Source organism: Chiloscyllium plagiosum, chromosome 10 (assembly GCF_004010195.1).
Source record: "Chiloscyllium plagiosum isolate BGI_BamShark_2017 chromosome 10, ASM401019v2, whole genome shotgun sequence".
Taxonomy (NCBI): Eukaryota; Metazoa; Chordata; class Chondrichthyes; order Orectolobiformes; family Hemiscylliidae; genus Chiloscyllium; species Chiloscyllium plagiosum.
This window is the reverse complement of record NC_057719.1, coordinates 65,886,070-65,909,688: the sequence shown is the minus strand read 5'-3', so window position 1 is coordinate 65,909,688 and position 23,619 is coordinate 65,886,070. Positions and strand designations below refer to the sequence as shown.

Genomic DNA, 23,619 nt, shown 5'->3' with positions numbered 1-23,619 from the left:
CTCTATAAAACTTTGGTTAGACTGCACTTGGAATACTGCGTCCAGTTCTGGTTGTCCTATTATAAGAAAGATGTGGATGCTTTGGAGCGGGTTCAGAGGAGGTTTACCAGGATGCTGCCTGGACTGGAGGGCTTATCTTATAAGGAGAGGTTGACTGAGCTCTGACTTTTTTCATTGGAGAAAAGGAGGAGAAGAGGGGACCCATTTGAGGTATACAAAGTAATGCGAGGCATAGATAGAGTCAATAGCCAGAGACTATTTCACAGGGCAGAAATGACTAACACGAGGGGTCATAGTTTTAAGCTGGTTGGAGGAAAGCATAGAGGGGATGTCAGAGGCGGGTGCTTTACACAGAGAGTTGTGAGAGCATGGAATGCGTTGCCAGCAGCAGTTGTGGAGGCAGGGTCATTGGGGACATTTAAGAGACTCCTCGACATACATATGGTCACAGAAATTTGAGGGTGCATACATGAGGATCAGTGGTCGGCAGAACATCTTGGGCTGAAGGGCCTGTTCTGTGCTGTACTGTTCTATGTTCGATGTTCTATGTTCTACATGCAGCTTATTAGTGTCTCATGTGGCCAACAGGAACTAGACAGTAACAATTACTAGCATGAAAGTCAGAGAGGGGACCTGGTGGCTTTAGTGTGTTATCTATTCTTCCAGGTCTCCATTATGGCTAGCAGACCTAAGCACATCAAAATATTGTAGTCACCACCTGCACAACCAATTCATAATCAGAAAAGCCTGTAAATGAACTAAAAATCTGACTATTCAGAGTTTGATCAAGTTAATGTGCAACTGCAGGGCGAAATAACTACACAGAAGGCAGGATCCCGTCACCAAGTCACCCGTTAATTGCTTGTACACTGTACACTGGCTGTCGTCACCCAGCTCAAAGTCACTCCCCTGAACTTAGGAGATTCTAAATCCACTGTTTACATTTTCTTAAACTTTTTTTTCAAATCAGTCTGTTCAGAGATGCGATTACAAAAGTCTGGGGCAGGTGGGACTAGAACCCAGGCCCCTCTAGTCCAAGGGAAACAGGATTCCTGAAGAAGGGCTTATGCCCGAAACGTCGATTCTCCTGTTCCCTGGATGCTGCCTGACCTGCTGCACTGTTCCAGCAACACATTTTCAGCTGGGATTAACAACCCCAATCAAGGATTTCATAGTCAACAAAGTCCAATCACTGGTTCCAATCACTACATCCCTCCGCCAACCCCTGAAGTCTGGGGATGTATGCCTGGTCTGCCTCTTGGAGCTTTTCCTGCCAAGTTTTCACCCCAGGTCCGGTTCCTCTGACTCAGGCGGCGTGTACCACACTGTAGCTCATCTCTTGCATTCAGAATATCTTGGGACAGTTCCCTCCTCTTTTTCTGGCAGTAACAATATCGAGACTGCATCCATCTTGGAGTCGGAAATTTCCTTGACACTTAGAGGGAGGGGGAGAACCTACGGTTTCTGACAGGCCTTCTTGCTGTTCTGAGGGTGGCCCCTGCCCCAAAGTAACAACCTTCATGTGATCCATGCGTTTGTTCAGGACCGCCTCATCAACCTGAATTTTGTAAGATATTTCATCCCCTCCTCACAATTCCGCCTCCTACCACCACCCAGGTCTGGGAATATCAGGTTTAATCTGGTGCAGAGCCATTTCCCTATCAGCAACTCTGCTGGAACTATCCCTGTTGCTATGTGAGGGGTGGCCCCACGATCAACCAAGAACCGGGACAGTTGGTATTAAGGGACGCTGTAGGCTGCTTCTTTAAGCCTGCCTTCAAAGTTTCGACTGCTCTTTCCACTAGACATTGGATGATGGATGGTATGGAGCTGTCCTTATTTGCCAAATGCCATTTGTCTTTAGGAAGTATTTGCATTCCTTGCTGGTTAATGACGTCCCATTGTCTGTGACCAATATGTCCAGGCATCCAGGCTCGCAGCTTCTCAATCATCATCCCTGAGATGGTGGTCAAACTTTATGCATGTCCAACCACTCTGAAAGGGCATCCACAATGACCAGGAACACTGAGCCTATGAATGGACCAGCGTAGTCGACATTCAACTGAGTCCAGAGTTTTCCCGGCCATTCCCACGTATATGGTGGCACTGCTGGTGGCAATTTTTGTCCTTGTTGGCACTCTGGGCCACCAATGTCGCTATGTCGACATCCAACCATGCCCATCAGGCATAGCTTCTTGCCAGCACCTTCATCTTGGAAACCCTTGGATGACCCTGGTGGAGTTCAGCCAGTATCTGGCGGTGACCTTTATTCGGGACAATCACCCTCGCTGTCCACAGTAATATGTCATCCTCTATAGTGATCTGGTCTCACTGTGTCCAGAAAGGTTTCAACCCTTGTTGTGATGGCTTTTCTGTCTCACCCATTTCCACCAGCTGTTTTAGTTTTTCTAGGACAGAATCCTTTTGTGTCCACAGTTGGATATTATCAATGGTGACAGGAAGGGTGTCCATGAAGTTTAAAACCAAAACGGTATGGGCGGCACCACTTGTCTTCCTTCAGTAGCCCTACCATGGGTTTGCGATCTGTTACTATGACAAATTCCTGTCCATAAAGATACTGGTCAAACTTCCTCACATCAAAGATGACCGCCAAACCTTCCTTCTCTATCTGGGCATCTTTCTGTTGGGCATCAACCAAAGTCCGGAAGCTACACTATTGGGGGTTCCTCTGCATCGGGCCACTGGTGAGCCAACACTACCCCGATACTGCACAGGGAGACATCACATATCAGCACTACCTCTCACTTCGGATCATAGTGGGCCAATGCCTTAGATGACAATAGCTGCTTTTACACTTTCCTAAAGGTACTTCATAAAGGTACTTTGCAACCATTTTCAAGGCTAACCCTTTCTCAATAGCAGGTGTAAAGTGCCAAGATGGAGGCTTGGTTGCGTATAAATTTTCCGTAATAATTCACTAACCCAAGGGAATACCTAAGCTCTGTTACAGACATGGGAGGCTGGACTTCTTTGATCACCCTCATTTTATCTTCCAATGGGTATATTCCAGTTTTGTCAACTCTGTAATCAAGTAGGCCACTTGAAATGCCGTGAACACACATTTCCCATCTGAGGCACATGCACGTCTGGGAGAAACATTTAAGCACTATGTCCAAGTTCTCTTTGTTGGTCTTCCCAGTTATTAGCACGTCTTCCAGACGCAGAGGAACCTTGATTATCCGAAGGACATGGGAGGAGAGTATTCCGTTCAGTTAACTGAATTCCAGATAACATAGTTGAGCCGAGTATTGGGACTTTACGATCTTGCTGGATAATCTGATATTTGGATAATCAAATGCCAAATAATCGAGGTTCCTCTGTAAGTGGCAATTCGGGGTAGCCCTTGTACAATGTTCTCCACGGTCCGCTGGGAAAAGGGCACTGGCTGATGATACCCCAAATGTCAGTCTCGTATATTGGTAAAAACCCTTATGGGTATTAATTGTGCCGCTCTTCTGGGACTCCTCGCCTAGTCGCATTTGCAGGTAGGAGTGGCTCATATCCAGCTTCGTAAAGGACAGCCCCCCCACCCCCCCGCAGACTTTGCGCAAAAATCTTCCACCAGTTGGCCAGCAGGTGTGCTTGCAAGGTAGGAGGTCCTGGAGCCATGGTCCTGACCCCTGCCAGTCAGGCACCTACCTGTGCGGGCAGGTCATATCTGATCCAAATCTCCATTTGCCGAGTCCACCCCGAACGAGCGCAGGCGGGTGAGTTTGCTCTTTTCTTCAGTGAAAGAGGGCTCTCGGCTGGTCACGAACCTGGCCACCGTCTTGTCAGCAGAGCCGATTGGTCAGAGAAACACAGAGGGAGCCACTCCAGATCGGGTCCTGCCTCCCCGGTTATATATTTTTTTTTCCCGAGATCAGACGAGAGCTGGCGGTTTTTTTTTCAGACTAGTATGGCCGTAGGTCACTCCTGTTTCTTTTTTTTTCTTTGACGTAAATCTCCAGTTCCTCCCCGGTTATATTGGTCTGCCAAGGCTTTCCTGATTGGCCGAGGTAAAAAATCCCAATTAAGGATCTCAATCAAATAAGTCCACCTGCTTCTAACCACTACACAGGGCTTTATAGGTATGCTTTATTTATTTGTAAAATAAAACCAGAACATGCAAACCAGAAGATGTAGGACAGGTCAGCCATTCTGCTTACTGAGTCTGCTCTGCCTGATAATCCTTGACTCCAGTTTCCTGCCTTAGCCCCATAACCCTTGATTCCTTTACTGATTAAACATCTTTCCAAACTCACCCTTGAATATACTTAATAAGCTAACTTCAACAGCACAAAGGGATAAAGAATTCCACAGATTCATTATTCTCAGAGATCCGCATCTCTGACTGAATTAGCGAACCACTTTCTTTGTGATTTTGCTCTCTAGACCTGGTCTCTCCCATAAGTGGAAACTAACCTTGCCACATCACTCTGTCAAGACCCCTTAGAGTTTTAACTGTTTCCATAGCGTAACCTCACATTCTTCTAAACTCCAATGAGTACAAACCTCCTCAACCTCTCTCTTTATAAAACAATCGCTCCATACCCAGAATCAGCCTAGAGACCTTTAACTGGACTGTTCCCAATGCCAGGATATCTTTGCTTAGTTAAAGACACCATAACTGTTCACAGTCTTCCAAATGTGGTCCAATGAGTGTCTTGTACAGATTCAGCTGGACCTCCCTATTTGTATACTCTATTTTAATTGATATAAATGCCAAGAGTTCCTTTTCCTTCCTGCTGAACTTTGATGCTAGAGTTTTGTGCTTTAGGCACATAAATCCCACATCCCTCTTGTGCTGCAATTTTCTGTAGGCCTTCTCCATTTAAATAAAACTCAGCTCATCTTCCTGCCAAAGTACAAACTGTCACATTATCCCATACTATATCCCAACTGTCAAGTTTTCGACTACTCACTCAATCTACGTATGTCCGTCTGCAGATCGAGAGTCATTCTCATTGCTTGCCTTACCACCTATTTCTGTGTAAGTTGCAAACTCAGCAATAGTTCAATTATGTCCCTCATCCAAATCTTTAATATATATTGTAAATAATTGTGGGGCCAATACTGATCCCTCTGGCACTCCATTACTTAAGGTTTTCATCCTAAAAATATCCCTTCTATCCCAACTCTCCCTTTTTTGCTCGTTAACCAATTTTTCATCCATGCTAATAAACTACCTCCCAACAGTATCTTATCTTATTAATTTGACTTATGTGTAATAGCTGAATCAAATCCTTTTTGGAAATGAAAATATATTAAGTGTATGTGTTCCCCTTTATCTATCCTGCTTGTCGCTGAAATAACTCTACAGAGACTGGTATTTGTGCAACAGATTTATTTACACATGAACACTCTTGATTATAGTACTGCCAGATTAACAGGCCCAATCAAGAAGCTCATATTCCATGAGATCCAACTGATTGACCTCATTACAATCATTGCAGTGACCTCTTCAAAGAACTGTAATAAATTTGTCAGGCACGATTCCTTATTCATGTAGCCATGTTGACTCTACTTGATTATATTATGCATTTCTAAATGCTCTGATATTACAACATTTACAGTAGATGCTAACATTTTCCCAATGACAGATGCTAGATTACTTTTATTGTCTCCTTTCTTTTCTGAATAAAGGGGATACATTTGTAGTTTTCCAATCCTCCGGGACATTTCCAGAATCTAAAAATTCTTAGATCATTACTACCAATATATCTACTTTCTCTGCAGCCACCTCTTTTAAAATCCTGGGATGCAACCCATCAGTTTCAGCGGACTTATCAGCTTTTAGCTCCATTAGTTTCCCGTGTACTTTTTCTTCACACACCTTCCACCTCAACCCCTACCTCCCACAACCTGCCACAACTGTGCTCCTTAATTTTGTATTTTTGTAATTCCATGAAAACTGATGCAAAGTATTTATTCAACTGCTCTGCCATTTTCTGGTTCCCATAATTATTTACCCAACTTCATTTCCCGAATGTTCTCCGAGGGGCCTATGTTCATTTTAGTCTGTTTTCCATTTTGTTTATTTAAAGAAGCTCTTACAGTCCCTTCATTACTCTTTCAGTTTACCCTTGTTTAGTTTATTTCCACCTTGACATTTTGAGTAATCTTTTGTTGGCTTTTAAGTCTTGCTCAATTCCCCCTACAGCCTTATGACCCTATTTTTGCTGTTTTCTTATACCAGGACAGTCTGCCCCTTTCAGTCCAACTCTGGGCATCATTAGCAAGATAACTGCCCTGCAATGTCAACACATTCTTTTGCTTTGTGGCCTACATAGCGTCATGATGTGAAGGAGCCAACGTTGGACTTGGGTGGACAAAGTTAAAAATCACACAACACCAGATTACTTATAGGACTATAACTTGATGTTGTGTGATTTTTAACAACATAGAATCATACAGCACAGAAACAGACCCTTTGGTCCAACCAGTCCATGTTGATTGTAATCCCAAACTAAACTAGTCCCCATCTGCCTGTCCTGGCCAGTATCCCTCCAGACCTTTCTATTCATGTACCTATCCAAATGTCTTTTAAACATTGTAATTGTTCCTGCATCCACCACTTTCTGAGGAAGTTCACTCCACACGTGAACTAACCTCTGTGTAAAAAAAATTGCCTCCAATGTCTTTTTTAAATCTCTCTCTTCTCACTTTAAAAATGTGCCCCCTAGTTTCGAAGTCCCCCAACATAGGAAAAGGACAACTGCCTTTAACTCTATCTATACCTCTCATTAATTTTATAAACTTCTATCAGATCATGTACTCACTCCCAAGCCCTCGCCCATTTAATTAGTTGAAAGCCCTCTCAACAGTCCTAGCTATTCAATTCACCATAACACAGGTCACAGCACAAATCTTTTTGCCCATTTGCGCCCTTTCACAGATGGATAATTTATTTTGAAGGTCTGTCCACACATTTTTCAATTGCTCCATTCCATAATGGGTAAAGAAAGAAAATCACTGAGGACGGATGTGAACTGCCTGTGGGAGGACAGGAAAGGTGTGTATGATTTCTACTATCTAGTACACTAAGCAGAACACTTTTCCACAGCCAGAGGTATAACGGCATTAAAATCAAAAATGAACTCTGCCAAATCCGAAATCTCTTTCTAGTACTCAGTTTGATATTAAACCTTCCTGGCACTTTACTGCTGGAAGCTGAAGTAGCTATCTATGTCATATGCCATCAACCAGACGCTGCTCCAAATACACTGAATCTAAAAGGTTTCTAGAAAGCCAGCTGCAAATACTGAAAAACAAGTGATGTGGAAAAAGACAGTAGCAAAAACTTAAATAATAAATAATAATAAAATATTAATCTATTGTAGAAAATCACACTTTTTCTACTTTGCAAATGTTAGTTCAAAAGCGAATCTTCCTTTTTCTTATAATTTCTTCTCATTTCACTTGGGGCTGCCACAATGCTGGTTGGTCACCCTTCTTCATTTCCTCCTGTCAGTCACCCAGTCCTTTCCCAATCCCATGATGTGTACACTTACCAGCATCTTTCCTTTTCTTCTTTATCCTACCAGACCCCTCTCCAGTACTCACCACACAATAGGGGACTATACCACTTCAATCTCTTCTCAGGCACTTCCCTTCAATACTCCCACAATCTTGACTGACCCCCTGATGCACCAGTTTCTGATTTTGTCCTTTCTCATTATTCCACATATCCATCTCAGTACATGCATCCTAATAGTATGTAATCATTATTCCTCTCTTCTTGACATTGCTCCACTTTCAATTCAGTTCAACAAGACCAGTCTTATAGATTATTACTTTTGAATTCAGTCAGAATTTTCTAAAATATAATACTCCATTTCATTTCTTCCAATTATTCCAATCTGAGCTAATAAAGTGCTTAATTTCCATTGTCATACTTCAATCTTCTGTCAACAATAACCTCAGGTATTTGAAGCTACTCAGTTTCTTCAAGTCTTCACCCCTAACTCTCTGATCCTCTTCCTTAGGCTCAAACCGACAGTCTATAAATTGAGTCTTTGGCCCACTAACCTTCACAACCTTATTTTCTCGTGCTTTTCTCCAACTGGAAACTGAATATTTATAGTGAACATTGACTGCAATTGTTTTGAATATTATTCTACCACACTATTCAATAGAGTTGTTAAGTCATTTACAGGCATAGCTTCTAAGATTCCTCATTGTGATGTGTAATGCACACCAAATTTCCTACTAAATTTCCCTAAGCTCTCTCTAAAGAATCGACTTGACCTCCCAGATAGCTCTAACTTAAAGCATTATTCCACTAAAGCAAAATATTTTAGATGCATCAAGTTTGAAATGATAACAGTAAATGCTCAGCAGATCAGGCAGCACATTGTACTCAGAGAAACAAACTTAACATTTCAGGTGAATGAGCTTTCATGAAAACTGGACAAAGTTAAGAAGTGTACAATTTTTTAAACAAGCACAAACACAGAGAAAGGAAATGGGGGGAGAAAGAGAATTAAAAGGAATGTATGCCACAGGTTGGAAGGCAGAAATGACTAAGTAGCAAACTGGTTAGTGGTGCAAGACAAAGGGAAGTGGAAACAAGAAAGATAAAGAAGCAAAAAGGTCAGAAGACTGTATGTAAAATTCCGAATTATTGGCTGAATGTGCTGTCCAATGATATGACATTAGTTACAGATTGAAGTTATTGAAAGCAATGCTAAGTCCAAATGACTGTAAAGTGTTGAGCTGAAATACAAGACACTATTTGTCTATCTCCTGTTGAGCTTCACTAGAACAGAGCTGAAGGCAGTGTTTAGAATTGAAATGGCATAGGGAATTAAAAATACACAATATTGCTCAGCTGTATGCCTTTTGTTTAAGTACAGCAACCTCTGGATATCACGCTTCCCCCTTCCAAATTTACAGCTGTCTGCTCAGCAGTGGCATAACATCAACAGGGACAGGTGCTCACATTTAATGCCTTGAAATTAGTTTCTGTGCACAACTGCAAGTTTAGATTTACAGAAATAAGGCTTCTTAAAATATGGAGTCAATTAACTCAGGATGCAACCAATAGAAGTACACTTACTTATCCTTCTCCCATTAAGTGCATTCTAATAGTGTAAAAGCAAGAAGTCAATATATTTGAATCTCAAGCATGGAAGTGATTCTGACTATCATAACACGTGGTTGAGTACTAATGCACTGTATGATCAGGTAACAGCACCTAAATGAATCTAAGCTATATGTCTCCACAGCTCTACGCAAAAGGAAAAGACTAGATATTTTAAAATTTAACTTCTGTTTTAGTTTCTTTGAAAAGCATCCCTTACACTCTTGACTCAAATCAGCCATCTTAGCACTGGCTGCAGCTCGTCTAGCTGAGACAGGACAAGTCGGAGAGAGAGAGACAAATCCTTGTCCCATTCCTAAATGATTATTTTCACTTAGTATCTGAATTTAATAACAGTCAAAAATTTGTATAATCTAATGGTCACAATCATAATGATTCAATTCTAAAAACTGAAGCAGAAACACTCTAAAGCGTCATAATATTATAATAAAAATTTAAAATTATAGAATGTCAGGTCTGCCAAATACAATTTAAATTAATTCTTTACGATCGAGTGCAAACAAAGGGGAAAAAATCTGTACCTATAATATTCGTTGCTTTGCTGATTAGCAGACATTGCTATCTTTCAGACAAAGCAATTAATTGGTTTATTATGTATGAAAGCATCCATCATTGCCTGAACTATCAGCAGGGTCTTGATGCCATTTTCAGCACATCAAGACTGAGAAACATCTTGCCCTTTTAAGACTTTTTCTCATCTTTCACATGACTAATGTTATACAAATGTACTTAATGGAAGCTGCAACAGTGAACACAGTGCACATGCATCTCCATTCTGTTCTGTCTCTTCAAACTGAAAATGCAAAGCTGTAAACTTCCAACAGAGCCCTGCGGTGTGCTGATGAGCAGCAGACTCTAATTGCTAAAGACAATGGTAACCAACAGAGCAAATAGGGACTGGAAAGCGGAGCAAGCGAGCTGCTGTTATAGGTGATTTTTAAAAAGGTAATCATGAACCTTGGAATTGTTTCAGGACAGTTGATCTGGCCTTGTAGTGTAAACACAAGTGACAGCTTTTCATTTTCTAGCTGCCAAGGTTGTTATCCAATGCAGGATCTGAAGGAATAGTCTGAACCGACATTGTGAATAAAAAAATGAAAGAAAAGGAGCTAAGAGTTTACAAAGAAGGAAATCATCTGTAAAAGGAATCTGCTAATATATGGATTTCATATTTGGGAGGTGCAGAAAGGATAACAGATGGTATACCACTACACCCCTGTGCTTAGCCTCTATCTTCCGACTCTGTTATTGAATCTGCATTTCATGTTGAAGAAAGCTGATCGGCGAAGATGCTGTATGAAGGTATACTGCTATTTTGTAAGTAGGTTCGTTGTTATACAAATTGTTGTGTATTTTATAAAAGAAACTTGCAAGGATGTCATTCTTAGCACACCTTTTTGCTGTATAATGGTGTTTTTAACCAGCATGTTAGTATTTTAAAATATTTGCATTACCAGCCCTGCTTTGCCAATACACAGTAAACTCTTGCTATTTAATATCTTGCACTATTTTGTATTCTGACAAATAAGTAGAAGACACACAAGTGTACTGTCAACTGCTTGGAAAAGATTTTTGAGGCAAAATTAATTTAAGTCAAAAGGTATACATTTAGTGCAACACTGTTGCACATTTAAATTAATCTATAAAGTAACCATTATAACTAAGCATATTAGGTAATTAACAAAATTCTGTGCTTATTTGACCACCCCATTACAAAATAATTATCACAACTTTTCAAGTTATAAAACCTAGTTTAGTATGGAGAGCCTCTCTTAGAAGTACCTATTCTCTGTTATTACAACACAGCATGTTACAGTGTGGACATAAAAAGTCTAGAATATTTCAGGAGTGTCTTACTGTTCTTAAAATTTTACATGTAAGTGAAAAAAGCTTGTCTTCAGAAATAATCAGCCTATAAAAGTCAACGTTGCCATCCTTTTAAAACACAATAATACTTTTGTAAAACTGCAATTTGTTATTATTCATGATGGAAGGTAGAAGATTGGAATTGATTTATTATTGTCACATGTACCAAGATATAGTGGAATGTACTGTTTGAAAAGCAGTAGTTCTAGGTGAAACTGAAATGTGTGTTGCTGCATGCATATCAGTGAATAAAAAAAACAACAAAATATTCATAAACTACAAATTCAGCTTGGTTTATACAACTTTCCCTTTCCTTGCTGATTTTGCTTGAGTCTGTTCTAATAGTTAATGTGATTCTATTCTACTCCCTCAAAATTGCCCACTACAGTTCCACAGTCCTTCCTGTACCTTATCCTGAAATGAAATACCAAAATGCGCATATAAAATTGAGGGATATCAGAACTGCCCATTGCAGTGAGAGAGAAGAGTCAGATTTGCTTACTGTTTCTAAAAGTTCTTTAAAACAAATCATTGCATCAATGAATAAGATAATTTAAATTCAATGAACTTCAGAAAAGGAAACTGAACATTACTGCATTTTTGGCTCAATGAAAAACACTGACATACTGAAACTGGATATGGCTTAAAAAAAATTACAAAGCATATCTAATCAATAGCTCAGTGGCAAGTGTGCTGTGTGGACAGCATTGAGTTCCACATAACAGGAATACCTCTGCTTTTCTCTGCTCTGTGTTGCAACAACTGATCTTAACCACAGCAATGCTGAGAAAACACAAGGAAATGAAATTGGCCAGAGTAACCTCTTCCAGTTGACTGCAGTGAGCCATCTTTCAGACATGGAAATGTTCTATTTTCAAGTATGCTCCTGAAATTATTGTCCAGGTTTATGTATGGAGAATGATCAGTAATCTACACTTCCAGAAGGATGTGGACATGTACTGAACTACAACATAACCTAAGTCATTAGCTTCAAGAAGGAATGGAAAATAAAAGAGAAGGGGGAAGATGGAGAAATCTCAGGATTTTGGATATTTTAAAAGGATTAAAATCCTTCAATTGTCAAAGTAACAGGAAAGAAATCGTTACAGCAATGCAATAGCATAGAAAATAGAAAGATAATTTTCACACATTAGCATCATCATGTTGGGACTGATTCTTTTCCTGTGCAAGCTTTATGCAGCACTTGAATGATGCTGAATGCTTATAGCTGGTATTCTATAAAATATTTTCTTGCAAAACAATGCTAGTTGCTACCTTTCTCTCTCTCTCTCCCTAATGCTGCCAAAAGACCCACATCCAAATCACTCACTTTCCATATTTCAAAGAACCAATGAGATTCCTGTCCTTTGTATTCAAATCATTCCATTACCTTGCCTGTCTCTGTTACCCATGTTAGTCATTCATGTCTACATGGCAGCTCTGTGACATAAATTACTTTTCATTCCTTTTGCTACAATGCCCTTGCCCTTTGTAAACTCCTGAAGTGGACTGGGGAATCAAAGTCTATAGGTCTAGAATAATTTGTAATAGAGGGAAAATAAGAATAAATGTTTTCGTTGAGAAGACTGTTAAGATCTGAAACACCCTACCTGAAAAGGTGATGGAATCATATTCCATAGGTACTTTCAAAAGGCAACTAGAAATATATTTGGAATAGGATTAATTTGTATGGTTGTGGGAAAAAATCTTGGGGTGAGGTATTAAATTGGACAATTTTTCAAAAAGACCACTCAAGCATTATAGGCTGTGTAGTTTACTTTTTTGTGTTATAAGATTCTATCTGCCTTGATATCCAGACACTTTCAACAGCCTTCTCTTTGACCCTGCTCTTAGCTCCCAGAAAGTGTATTGAAACACTGTACAAAGAACACTGCAGAAATTCAAATCTTCCATATGGTTTTGCAGACAATTATTCTTTGTGAAGCATTAGAGACTACACGCAGTTTTATTTGTAGTTCTTCAAACTTTCATGCACCACAAATCACTGATATTTTAAAATAATCATAATTGGTGATGAACTACTCTAGTATCGACTCTTGCTGTGACCAAGAGACTATTCCATACATGGTGTCTGAGCACAGGCTGTACTTATACAGTTAAAATCTGTCAACCAGAAAGCAAATGCTTACCCAGGAAATAACAACATGCAGTAGTCACCCTAAAGACACGGTGCCACATATCCTGTAAATCTCTTCATTTATCATGCGCAGTGTGCATTTACTTAAGATCTAAAAGTCACATATAAAATCAAGGAATATCAGAACTGCCTAATTACATTTACAACTCAGTAGCCAGAGGTAAAGAACAAACATGGGATTTCAAGCTGAGTAGATTGATTGAGCAGGAACAGAATGATCACTGAGGAGAATTTGGAAGGAAAGCAAGCAAAGGGACAAGGAGAGAACCAATGATGCAGTAAGACTGATGTAAAAGATGTGCAAACTGGTCCTGCATTTTTTTAATGTAATAAATGAATGTCCCAACTTAGCAGTGAATTCTAAGCAATTGAGAAAATAGATTGGAAAAAAATTACGATACTAGCAAGTAGGATCAAAACACTACCGTTTGAGGCCAATATAACTTAATTATCTGAGCCACATTATGTATCATAATACACAAAGTACTCTTTATCTGTTATAATAAAACAAAGAACTGTGAATGCTGGAGGTTTGAAACAAAAACAAAAATTGCTGGAGAAACACAGTCTGGTGGCATCTGTGGGATGAAAGGAGTGTTAATGTTTTGAGTCCAGTGACACTTCATTACCTGTTGTTTATTTCTGCCTCAGATTTCCAGGAAAAGTTCCTTAAAATTGGTGAGTGCAGCATAATCAAGGGTTATCAAGGATTGTCCTTTGACTGGTACCTGAAATCAAAGGCCGCTTGGCTGGCAGTACTTCAAGGCAAAAGATTGAATGGGACTACTTAAGGAGAGGCAGGGAGCTTTCCCATATGTCATGGCCAATATTCCTTCCTCAACCATCATTACCAAAGATAGACTGCCTGGTTATGCATTTATTTTTAAAAGGGACCTTGTGCATAAGCTCCTGTCACATTTACCAATCTAAACACAGAGATGGAGCTTTTTAGGTAATCCAGTGTTGTGAAACAATTTGGGACAACATGAGGATGTGATACACATTATATAAATGCAAATTCCTTTACACAAATTTTTTGCTTATTTGTATGATAGAATGTGTGTGATACTGTAATCAATTCCCATTGGCATCTGGAACAAAGCAAATTATAACAGATGATAGATTTGGCATGTTTTTGAGAAGTTTAATAATGTACAAAGTAATTAGCATGTTGTAAGTCAACTCTTTTGGCCTTTTGATCTTAAGTTAACAATTAATAACATTTTGCTAATGTTACAACCTTATAAACCATCAGTTTGCATAAGTTGCAAAGAACATAGACCATTTCTGGACTGAACATCATGTGTGGTTTTAGAATCTGTTTTAGAAGCGGCAGTTCCCTTTGCAGGTGGCACAGATGAAGAACATTAGCTTGAGATTGACTGCTATGTTTTCTCCTTCCTGGGCGCTCTCATTTTTGCCATATGGTCATTTCTTTTGTCCTCTGCTTTTTACACACCCTTCCTAACTGCTTCTCTCCATCCAATCTGTAGCAAGGATTTCCCTTCATTACCACCATTTCCAGTCAACTTGAATTTTCACTTGCAGACATCCTTCTAAAAGCGACATGAGTGAACCAGCGTCTCATGCTGACAGCAGGCTTGATGTAACGTATGTTACTGAAATGTCTGCACACTGCCTTGTTAGGAGATCCCAATCTTCACCTGAGGTAGCAGAGGTGGAAGCAATTCAGCTGTTTTCCATGCCTCACAGTCTCATTACTGTAAAGGTAGATGCGCATTAGGACCTTGCAAGGTCATGACACAGCGCCCTCTGTGGGAATTGCTGAGGATTTTTGAACCTCCAGCACGTACTTTCCTTGCTCTGGAGCCATTTGTAACAGTCTCTGATTCCGAGTTAGCATCAGAATCAGAGAAGTGGGAGAATTTTGATGTCCTTAGCTGAACAGTCAGTCACGAAGTGTTAAAAATGAAACATTCTGGTTTATCTGGGTAACTACAGAACTGAATTTCTCAATTAATCAGCATGACCCATCAACAGCCCACCCCACAGACTATCCGCAACTCAACTCCAGTGCCTCAAACTAACTTTGCTGACCCAACTACCCCTCACAACCCCCAGGACTGCCATCGCAGCCATCGGGGTGTGGATCTGACGAGGGAGTCACGGAGGGAGTGGCCTTTACGGAATGCTGATAGGGGAGGGGAGGGAAATATATCCTTGGTGGTGGGGTCTGTTTAGTGGTGGCGGAAATGACGGCCCCCACCCTGCCCCCTGTAAAAACACCATCCCATTCTCCCAATTCCTTCGTCTCCGCCGCATCTGCTCCCAGGAGGACCAGTTCCAAAAACGTACAACCCAGATGGCCTCCTTCTTCAAGGACCGCAATTTCCCCCCTGACGTGGTCGACGATGCCCTCCACCGCATCTCTTCCACTTCCCGATCCTCCGCCCTTGAACCCCGCCCCTCCAACCGCCACCAGGACAGAACCCCACTGGTCCCCACCTACCACCCCACCAATCTCCATGTACAGCGCATCATCCGCCGTCACTTCCGCCACCTCCAAACAGACCCAGCACCAAGGATATATTTCCCTCCCCTCCCCTATCAGCTGTCCGTAGAGACCACTCCCTCCGCGACTCCCTTGTCAGATCCACACCCCCCACCGACCCAACCACCACTCCCGGCACCTTCCCTTGCAACCGCAGGAGGTGCAACACTTGCGCCCACACCTCCCCCCTCACTTCTCTCCAAGGCCCCAAGGGAAACTTCCATATCCGCCACAGATTCACCTGCACCTCCACCCACATCATCTACTGCATCCGCTGCAGCCGGTGTGGCCTCCTCTATATTGGGGAGACAGGCCGCCGACTTGCGGAGCGATTCAGAGAGCACCTCTGGGCCACCCGGACGAACCAACCCAACCAACCTGTAGCACAGCATCTCAACTCCCCCTCCCACTCCACCGAGGATATGCAGGTCATTGGACTCATCCACCCCTCCCCCCAGTCCCTCCTCCCTACCTTTTATCTTAGCCTGCTGGACACACTTTCCTCATTCCTAAAGAAGGGCTTATGCCCGAAACGTCGATTCTCCTGTTCCCTGGATGCTGCCTGACTTGCTGCGCTTTTCCAGCAACACATTTTCAGCGCTGATTAACTCCCTGCCCTAAGTTCTGATGAAACCAATGACCCCCAATCCCACCACTGGACTATGACAGATCTAATAATCACCCCCACCACCACCACCTGACTATGCTCCCAATCCAACTGACCCTCCCAACCCAAGCTTTTTACCCACCTGCCATCCTTCAAATACTCCTTATACATCATCCAAGAGCTGTATTCATTCATTCAACCAATCACTAATATCACACTGGACATTAAATTTACCTTATGGCATGTCCAGTCTGCCATCACATCCCCCATCATCTTATAGAGCTGCAACTGTTTTTTTAAGAGATCCAAAACATCAACTTCTCCACCTCCTGATGCTGCCTGGCTCGCTGTGTTCTTCCAGCCTCCTACCTGTCTGTTTTGGATTCCAGCAACTGGATTACAGTTTTTTTGTCTCTAACCAAGTATTTCTAAAAAGCCATGCTCGCAAAACATGCCCAAAAATGCAGAACCGTGTCCGGGTTTCAGGAATGTTTGAGCAACAATCCAACAATAATTGCAGCTCTTCAGAAGATCCAGCCAATTAATAGCATTACATTGAAGGATAGTCTACCACACTGGCCATACGGTGTCACACACCTCACTTACAAGAGGGAGCAGTATCACAATATGATCAGTTTTACAATATATCTCAGACTCACTTAAAAAAAAATGATAAATGGGTTTACAATTAGTACATACATGATCAATATTGTTTGAGTAATATCAGCATGACAAGAAATAATAAAAATATCATTTCTTCATGAAGTTAACTCTGCAAAGAGAGGTTACTTTAAATCCAACTAAGAAATTTTGATTACTTCAAATTTAACAAGTATGTATCTTGTGTTTTGCATATCATTTTCAAACATGCAGTATTTAATTGTATTTGGCTTGATTGCCTCTTTCAACCAAAAAAAACGATAAATAACAACAAATGGGAAGCAGGCTCACACTTCAATATTTTACCTCTTTCTTTTCCACATACTTTCAATTAACCAATCTGCCTTCTTTCTGACCAGGTATTTTCTGCCATTTCTATATCTCTGACCATGCCAACACTGAACTGCGATTCTGACGATAGATTCTACTGGTTGAAACTGTGACATTAATAGAAGAGTATTAATTAAAGACCATGGCTCATTTTGCTTTACCGGTTAATGATATCACTTGAGCAACTTAATGATAAAAAAGAATTTCTTCAACACCAATATGTGTTTAAGAAAAGTATCAGCATGTGATGACAAATAACAAATTTTTTTCATAAAGTTAATGAAATCAGCAAACACTGGAGTTTTTTTGTGCTTTACACTTGGAGCTACAGGAGGAATTTCCACTGTTGTTATCATGCTCTCCATTAATCAGATTTTCCTTTTCAAGTAAATGATCTACGTAACACTAACAGAGTCTCTCCCCAATCATCATTAACTACATGAATATACCTAGTTTCTTTATAAGAACCCTCATGCCACCCTTCTCCTTACCACCTTGGCGTTTTGTCACTGCATTCTCTAACCAAGACAGGATTTATATCTGGTATATTATGACTCATCTTCACTTGTTCTGGGGCTATTCAGTAAAGGAACAGAAAATTGTCTAGCCTGCATTGAGAGGAAATATGTGAATCACCACCTTGTCAAGTAGGGAATGCTTTTGTCTCGACTGTTTCACAAGCTACATGCTGTTTTGTGAAACACCAATTGATGGTGGGTCATATGGTGATAGCAGAGCACATGTGACACAGAAATATTTCCAAATCTTCTGACATAAATTGCCAACCACTGTCAACGAGCAAAATCTCCAGCAACATGAAAACCACAAATAATTAAACAGATATAAAAGAATAATATTAGCATATTTACATGTCTGTAATATTCAGGTGGTGTTAAAATTTAAATGGAATAAAATCCTTAGGAATACGAGAGAATATTTTTCACTGACTTAGGATGTGAAGAACCAGAAACCTTTGAGAAGCTCAACACTAACCAAGTCAACATAGTCTACTTGTCTGATACACCATTCACCATCTTAAACATTCATTTCCTCCAGCAGAAGCACATAGTAGCAGCAGCACATACTATAGTATATACAAGATGCAACTCGTCAAGGTATTTCCTTGACAATACCTTCAACTTGCAACTTCTACCACCCAGAAGAACAAAGACAACAAGTATAGCATTCCCTTCAAAGTCACCACTATCTTAGCATTTGAACCTAACTGCCTTCCTTCATTGTCAGAGTTAAAATTTGGACTCTCTCTCTCTCTCTCCAGCACCTCTCTGCATGAAACTTTACAACAAGGACTGTAATGGATCAATTAGGTGGCTCAATGGCAATTAGGGATGGACAACGAATACTGGTCTTTTCAGCAATGTCCTTACATCCCAGGAAAACATTGCTTTAACCTTACCATTACATGAGAGATGTTTGTAGCTAACTATACACAGTGCTTCAATCATTTAAACGTGTTAGGCAAAGTTCTGCTTTTATTCCATTTAAATTGTAACACCACCTGAATATTACAGACATGTAAATACGCTAAGTTATTCTTATATATCTGTTGACTTATTTTGATTTTTAGGACTAATTAATTCAAACTTTATTCTTTTATCTCTTTACTTCACCTTTTCATTCCATTTGATTCTTCCCTTTTGTTTTCCCTTCCTCATTTTGTTCAATCGCAAGTTTATTTTCTTGACAACCAGATACTCGTTGATATATCACAAGATAGTGGTGATGGATTAATCTTGTGATTTAGCTGACAAATAACCTGCAGAGGGCACCACTTAATCTCTGGAACAGTTGAGAATTGTAGGAAAACTCATGTAATCTCCATCATTGTAATTCTGGTCTCCTTCCTATCGGAAAGATGTTGTGAAACTTGAAAGGGTTCAGAAAAGATTTACAAGGATGTTGCTAGGGTTGGAGGAGTTGAGCTATAGGGAAAGGATGAACAGGCTGGGGCTGTTTTCCCTGGAGTGTTGGAGGCTGAGGGATGACCTTATAGAGGTTTATAAAATTATGAGGGGCATTGATACAGTAAATAAGCAAAGTCTTTTCCCTGGGGTCGGGGAGTCCAGAACTAGAGGGCATAGGTTTAGGGTGAGAGGGGAAAGATATAAAAGAGACTTAAGGGGCAACTTTTTCATGCAGAGGGTGATAAGTGTATGGAAAGAGCTGGCAGAGGAAGTGGTGGAGGCTGGTACAATTGCAACATTTAAAAGGCATTTGGATTGGTATATGAATAGGAAGGGTTTGGAGGGAAATGGGCTGGTTGCTGGCAGGTGGGACTAGATTGGGTTGGGATATTTGGTCGGCATGGACGGGTCTGTTTCCATGCTGTACATCTCTGACTTGGCATTGAAATCATCTAAGGCTATCAGCAAGGTGGTGATGTAGTATAGTAGGAAATGGAAACATCAGTAGAACTTCTGGAGATCCATGCTTAACTATACATGTTATTGTTGTCCAGGTTAGCCTACAATCATGGGAAGAGCTGATACATTTCTTCTATAAAAGATATCTTTAATTAAATGAGGTTGCCTAAACATTTTATCAAACTCATATATTTACAGTCTCCATTTTACAGAGTTAGCTGCTCGTAGCTGGAGCAGCAAATGGAGCTCATCAATTGGTCTTATTACCCGAAATCGATACTAAGGGCCAGAGGAAATCAGATGGAAGTCCTGCTGCAAAGTGCTTATTAGAAGACTGAAATATGACCTCATACATTGTTTGGCCATAAAGAATTTAGATGCAAAAGTGAAACATGAACAAAACAGCAACAGGCTTCTGTCACAGTCAGAATGTATCTGTTCCCTTTTACTGCTCAGATATACAAGATATATCTTTGCCCTTCAGAGTGAGTACCAATTCAATAAGTCCAGCAAAAAGCTTTTTGAGAGTTTATTTATTATCAAACATTTACCCCAGATTTAACCCAATGTTTCACTCAACTGTCTTCACACCCACAAAGATTAAAGATGTTGGTAAAACATGGTTACAGCTTTTAGTTATCAGAGGCCTGTAGTTTCTTAGATGGAGTTAATGCTTTACTGTTGAAGTGAATATCTGGTAAAGAGGATTCTTAGTAGGTTTGGAGGTTTCTTTTAGTCGAATTTCTGATAGATTGGTTCTCAGATGAACTCAAAATTGGAACAATTGGACAGAATCTTTCTCCTTGTTCCCCAGTTTCAAGATTTGGTGTTTTTTTTGGATGACTTGCAGCTATTTTGTTGGCTCTCAGTGGACCTCTGTTTGCAAACTAGCAACTAGCTGACTCAAAAGCAGATGACAAGGTGATTCCTTCATTGTGTGCCAAATTCAAGGACCTTAATCCAAATGAAAAACTGGCACATATGTTTATTCCAATCATCATGTGTTGTTTGACACATTGAGCCACGGGGGGTGATGCACCATCACAATACAGTAGAAGGCTGACAGGATCCCTTCGCATTCACCTTACACAGATTGCATTCTGGTATTTACTTTTGACTAAGGTGAAAACAGAGCAACAAGCCAGCTGGAACTCTAGTCATTTTGAGCTGAGTCATTCTCAAACAGAAGGATATATCTATTCCTCAGATGGTGATGGATGTGCATACATTGCTGAGCATTCGCTTGAGAATTAGGAATGTTTGAAACTCAAAGTGCCACAGGAAGTGGCCATTTTAATAGCCTTTGTCTAATTTTATAAGTATTTAACTGAAACTCCATAATATAGTATGACATGACCTGCTCAGCAGAGTGCAAAATCATGTTTCAGCATTCCTAACAGCTGGTAGTCTTAAACCTTGACACAGACAAGTGAAACTATTTCAGAAAATCCTTGCCCAACTTGCATAAGACAAGCTAGAAAATGTCATGGCATCTAAGAGAACACTGTGGATCAAAACCAAACACAATACTCCTAATGCCAAAGCATCTGATCCTTATTTGCTTAAATATTGTGCTCATAGTTTTGAACTTTATGCTCTTCGCAAGATTTCCAGAAGTCTTATTTACTTTTCCTGTAGCTATCTTGCATTGCTGCTGAACATTTAATAACTGGCTGACACCTACCCCAAGACCTTTCCCCCAACTAAAGGGCACCCATTCGTTGAGTAAATTACTTGACTGAATGTAAATGGAATTTCTTTCTCATGAAGTGACATACATCATTTGTCGTTAACTTTAACTTAATTACATTAGCTGACAATCTAATAGTCTCCTTCTTGTCAATCTATGCATATAGTGTTACATCTACATCTGAATACTTAATTATAGTAATCATGAATGAAAAAATTCCAAATGCTTGAAATGTGAAATGAAAATAGAAAATGCTGCAGCACTTCTATTAGCATCTGAAAAGAGAGAATAAGATCTTGACATTTTTTTTTGACATAAATACACAAGGATTTTGAATAAAAGGGTGGGATATAGAATGGAAACAATCAATCAATATGCCTATGGCAGAGGAAGATTTTCTGGCTTGAATAACCTGGAAACTGCTCAGTCTACAGTGGAATAAAGAAAATGTATGAAAAGACACAGAGTTACAAATGCCCAAGGTTGAGAAGATTTATTAAACTATAAAATGAAACAAATAACTTCAGCTATTTTCTTTGGCCAGTATTAGTTACAGTCAGAATGTTGGCCAAGACACTGAATGAATGCTTGCCTCTTCTTCAAATAGTACAATCAATTCTTGAAGATAAACCAGATTCACCACATGGGAAAGCAGGGACTGTAACACAGGCAGCTGAATGGATGGTTTCAATCTTAGTAACAAAGAGCCCATGAGCTCCTCCCTCAATGTGTAGGTGAGAGTGCAGTAAACAAAAGAAAGTTCTTTTTAATCAGATGATTGGTAGTGCAATAAAAAAAGTCAAAAAGTCTGGCGCTGGAAAAAGCACAGCAGGTCAGCCACCATCTGAGGAGCAGGGGGGTCGACATTTCGGGCATAAGGCCTTCAGTAGGTGGGTGGCAATAGGTGAATGCAGGTAAGAGGTGATTGTGATAGGTCAGTGGGGAGGGTGGAGCGGAAAGTTGGGAAGGAAGATGGACAGGTAGGTCAGGTCAAGAGGGCGGTGCCAACTTGGAGGGTTGGATCTGGGATCTGGTGGGGGGAGGGGAGATTTAGAAACTGGTGAAGTCAATGTTGATGCCGTGTGGTTGTAAGGTCCTGAGGTGGAAGATGAGGTGTTCTTTAATCAACAATGCCCTCCATCGCATCTTCTTCACTTCCGGCACCTCCACCCTCGAACTCCATCCGCTCTAACCGCAATAAGGATAGAACCCCCCCGGTCCTCACTGTCCACCCCAGAAATCTCCAGGATACAGCGTGTTATCCTCTGCCATTTTCACCAACCCCAGCCCAGTGCAATAAAGAAGCCAAGGATTATTAGCATGATCATTCCGGAGTAACGTGCAGGGAAGTGTACTTGACGCAGTCAAACCAGATATAGTAAAGAATGGTTAAATGTGTTTATGTAACAGATATGTTAACATTCCTTAGATTTGAGTAAGCACTGATTCAACTAATGAATCTTTCACTTCTAATATTGTGCACTAAAAAGACAGATTTCAGACTACATTTCAAATTAATCTCAAAAAAATATTCTATTTAAAGTTTAAAACTTTTTATGCATCATTTTGCAAACTTGAAGAACAATGATGTCCTACCTGCAGAACTCAGCAGCACATTGAAATCTGTACCTCGCAAAGATTCACTACTATCATCGAGTTCCTTTTCTTCAGTTTTGTACCTGTCCCAATTTGAAACTATTTGTCTTCTAGAAAATTCATTCGGTTGATCATAATCTTCTTTTATGCCCACAGCACCTTCATCCTTTCAAATAAAAGAAATAAATTTTGTGATATATAATCCTTACAGTGTTAACAGACTCACCAAAGACTTATGTTACAACAACTTTGACAAAGCAAAAGTATGCTTATGAAGTAAGTGTAATCTTGTGCAACTTCGTAATCTATGCTCAATACTACAATGGAACCACATGGGCTATTTCACGAGGAGGTTGAATAGTTCATCCACTTCACCAACACCTTCCACCCCGACCTCAAATTCACCTGGACAGTCTCAGATTCCTCCCTCCCCTTCCTCGACCTTTCTATTTCTATCTCAGGCGAATCCCATTCTCCCAATTCCTTCGTCTCCGCCGCATCTGCTCCCAGGAGGACCAGTTCCAAAAACGTACAACCCAGATGGCCTCCTTCTTCAAGGACCGCAATTTCCCCCCCAACGTGGTCGACGATGCCCTCCACCGCATCTCTTCCACTTCCCGCTCCTCCGCCCTTGAACCCCGCCCCTCCAACCGCCACCAGGACAGAACCCCACTGGTCCCCACCTACCACCCCACCAACCTCCATATACA

General features: G+C 40.6%; 2 protein-coding genes across 6 annotated transcripts in view; one reads left to right on the top strand and one right to left on the bottom strand.

Annotated features, from left to right (window-relative positions):
• Window positions 1–23,619, bottom strand: part of aven (apoptosis, caspase activation inhibitor) — a 114,477-nt gene that overhangs the window by 64,174 nt on the left and 26,684 nt on the right. The window contains exon 2 of the mRNA XM_043698493.1: window positions 22,910–23,075. Within this exon, the coding sequence (XP_043554428.1) occupies window positions 22,910–23,075 (166 nt within the window). The remainder of the gene's footprint in view (window positions 1–22,909; window positions 23,076–23,619) is intronic.
• The window catches only part of chrm5b (cholinergic receptor, muscarinic 5b), a 51,454-nt gene continuing 38,164 nt past the window's right edge, over window positions 10,330–23,619 (top strand). For 2 of the 5 annotated variants that reach the window (XM_043697985.1, XM_043697983.1), the window contains exon 1: window positions 10,330–10,408. The gene's annotated coding sequence lies outside the window, so the exon portion shown is untranslated. Of the gene's footprint in view, window positions 10,424–23,619 lie in introns of all 5 variants that reach the window. The other 3 variants (XM_043697986.1, XM_043697982.1, XM_043697984.1) reach the window with 2 other exon arrangements.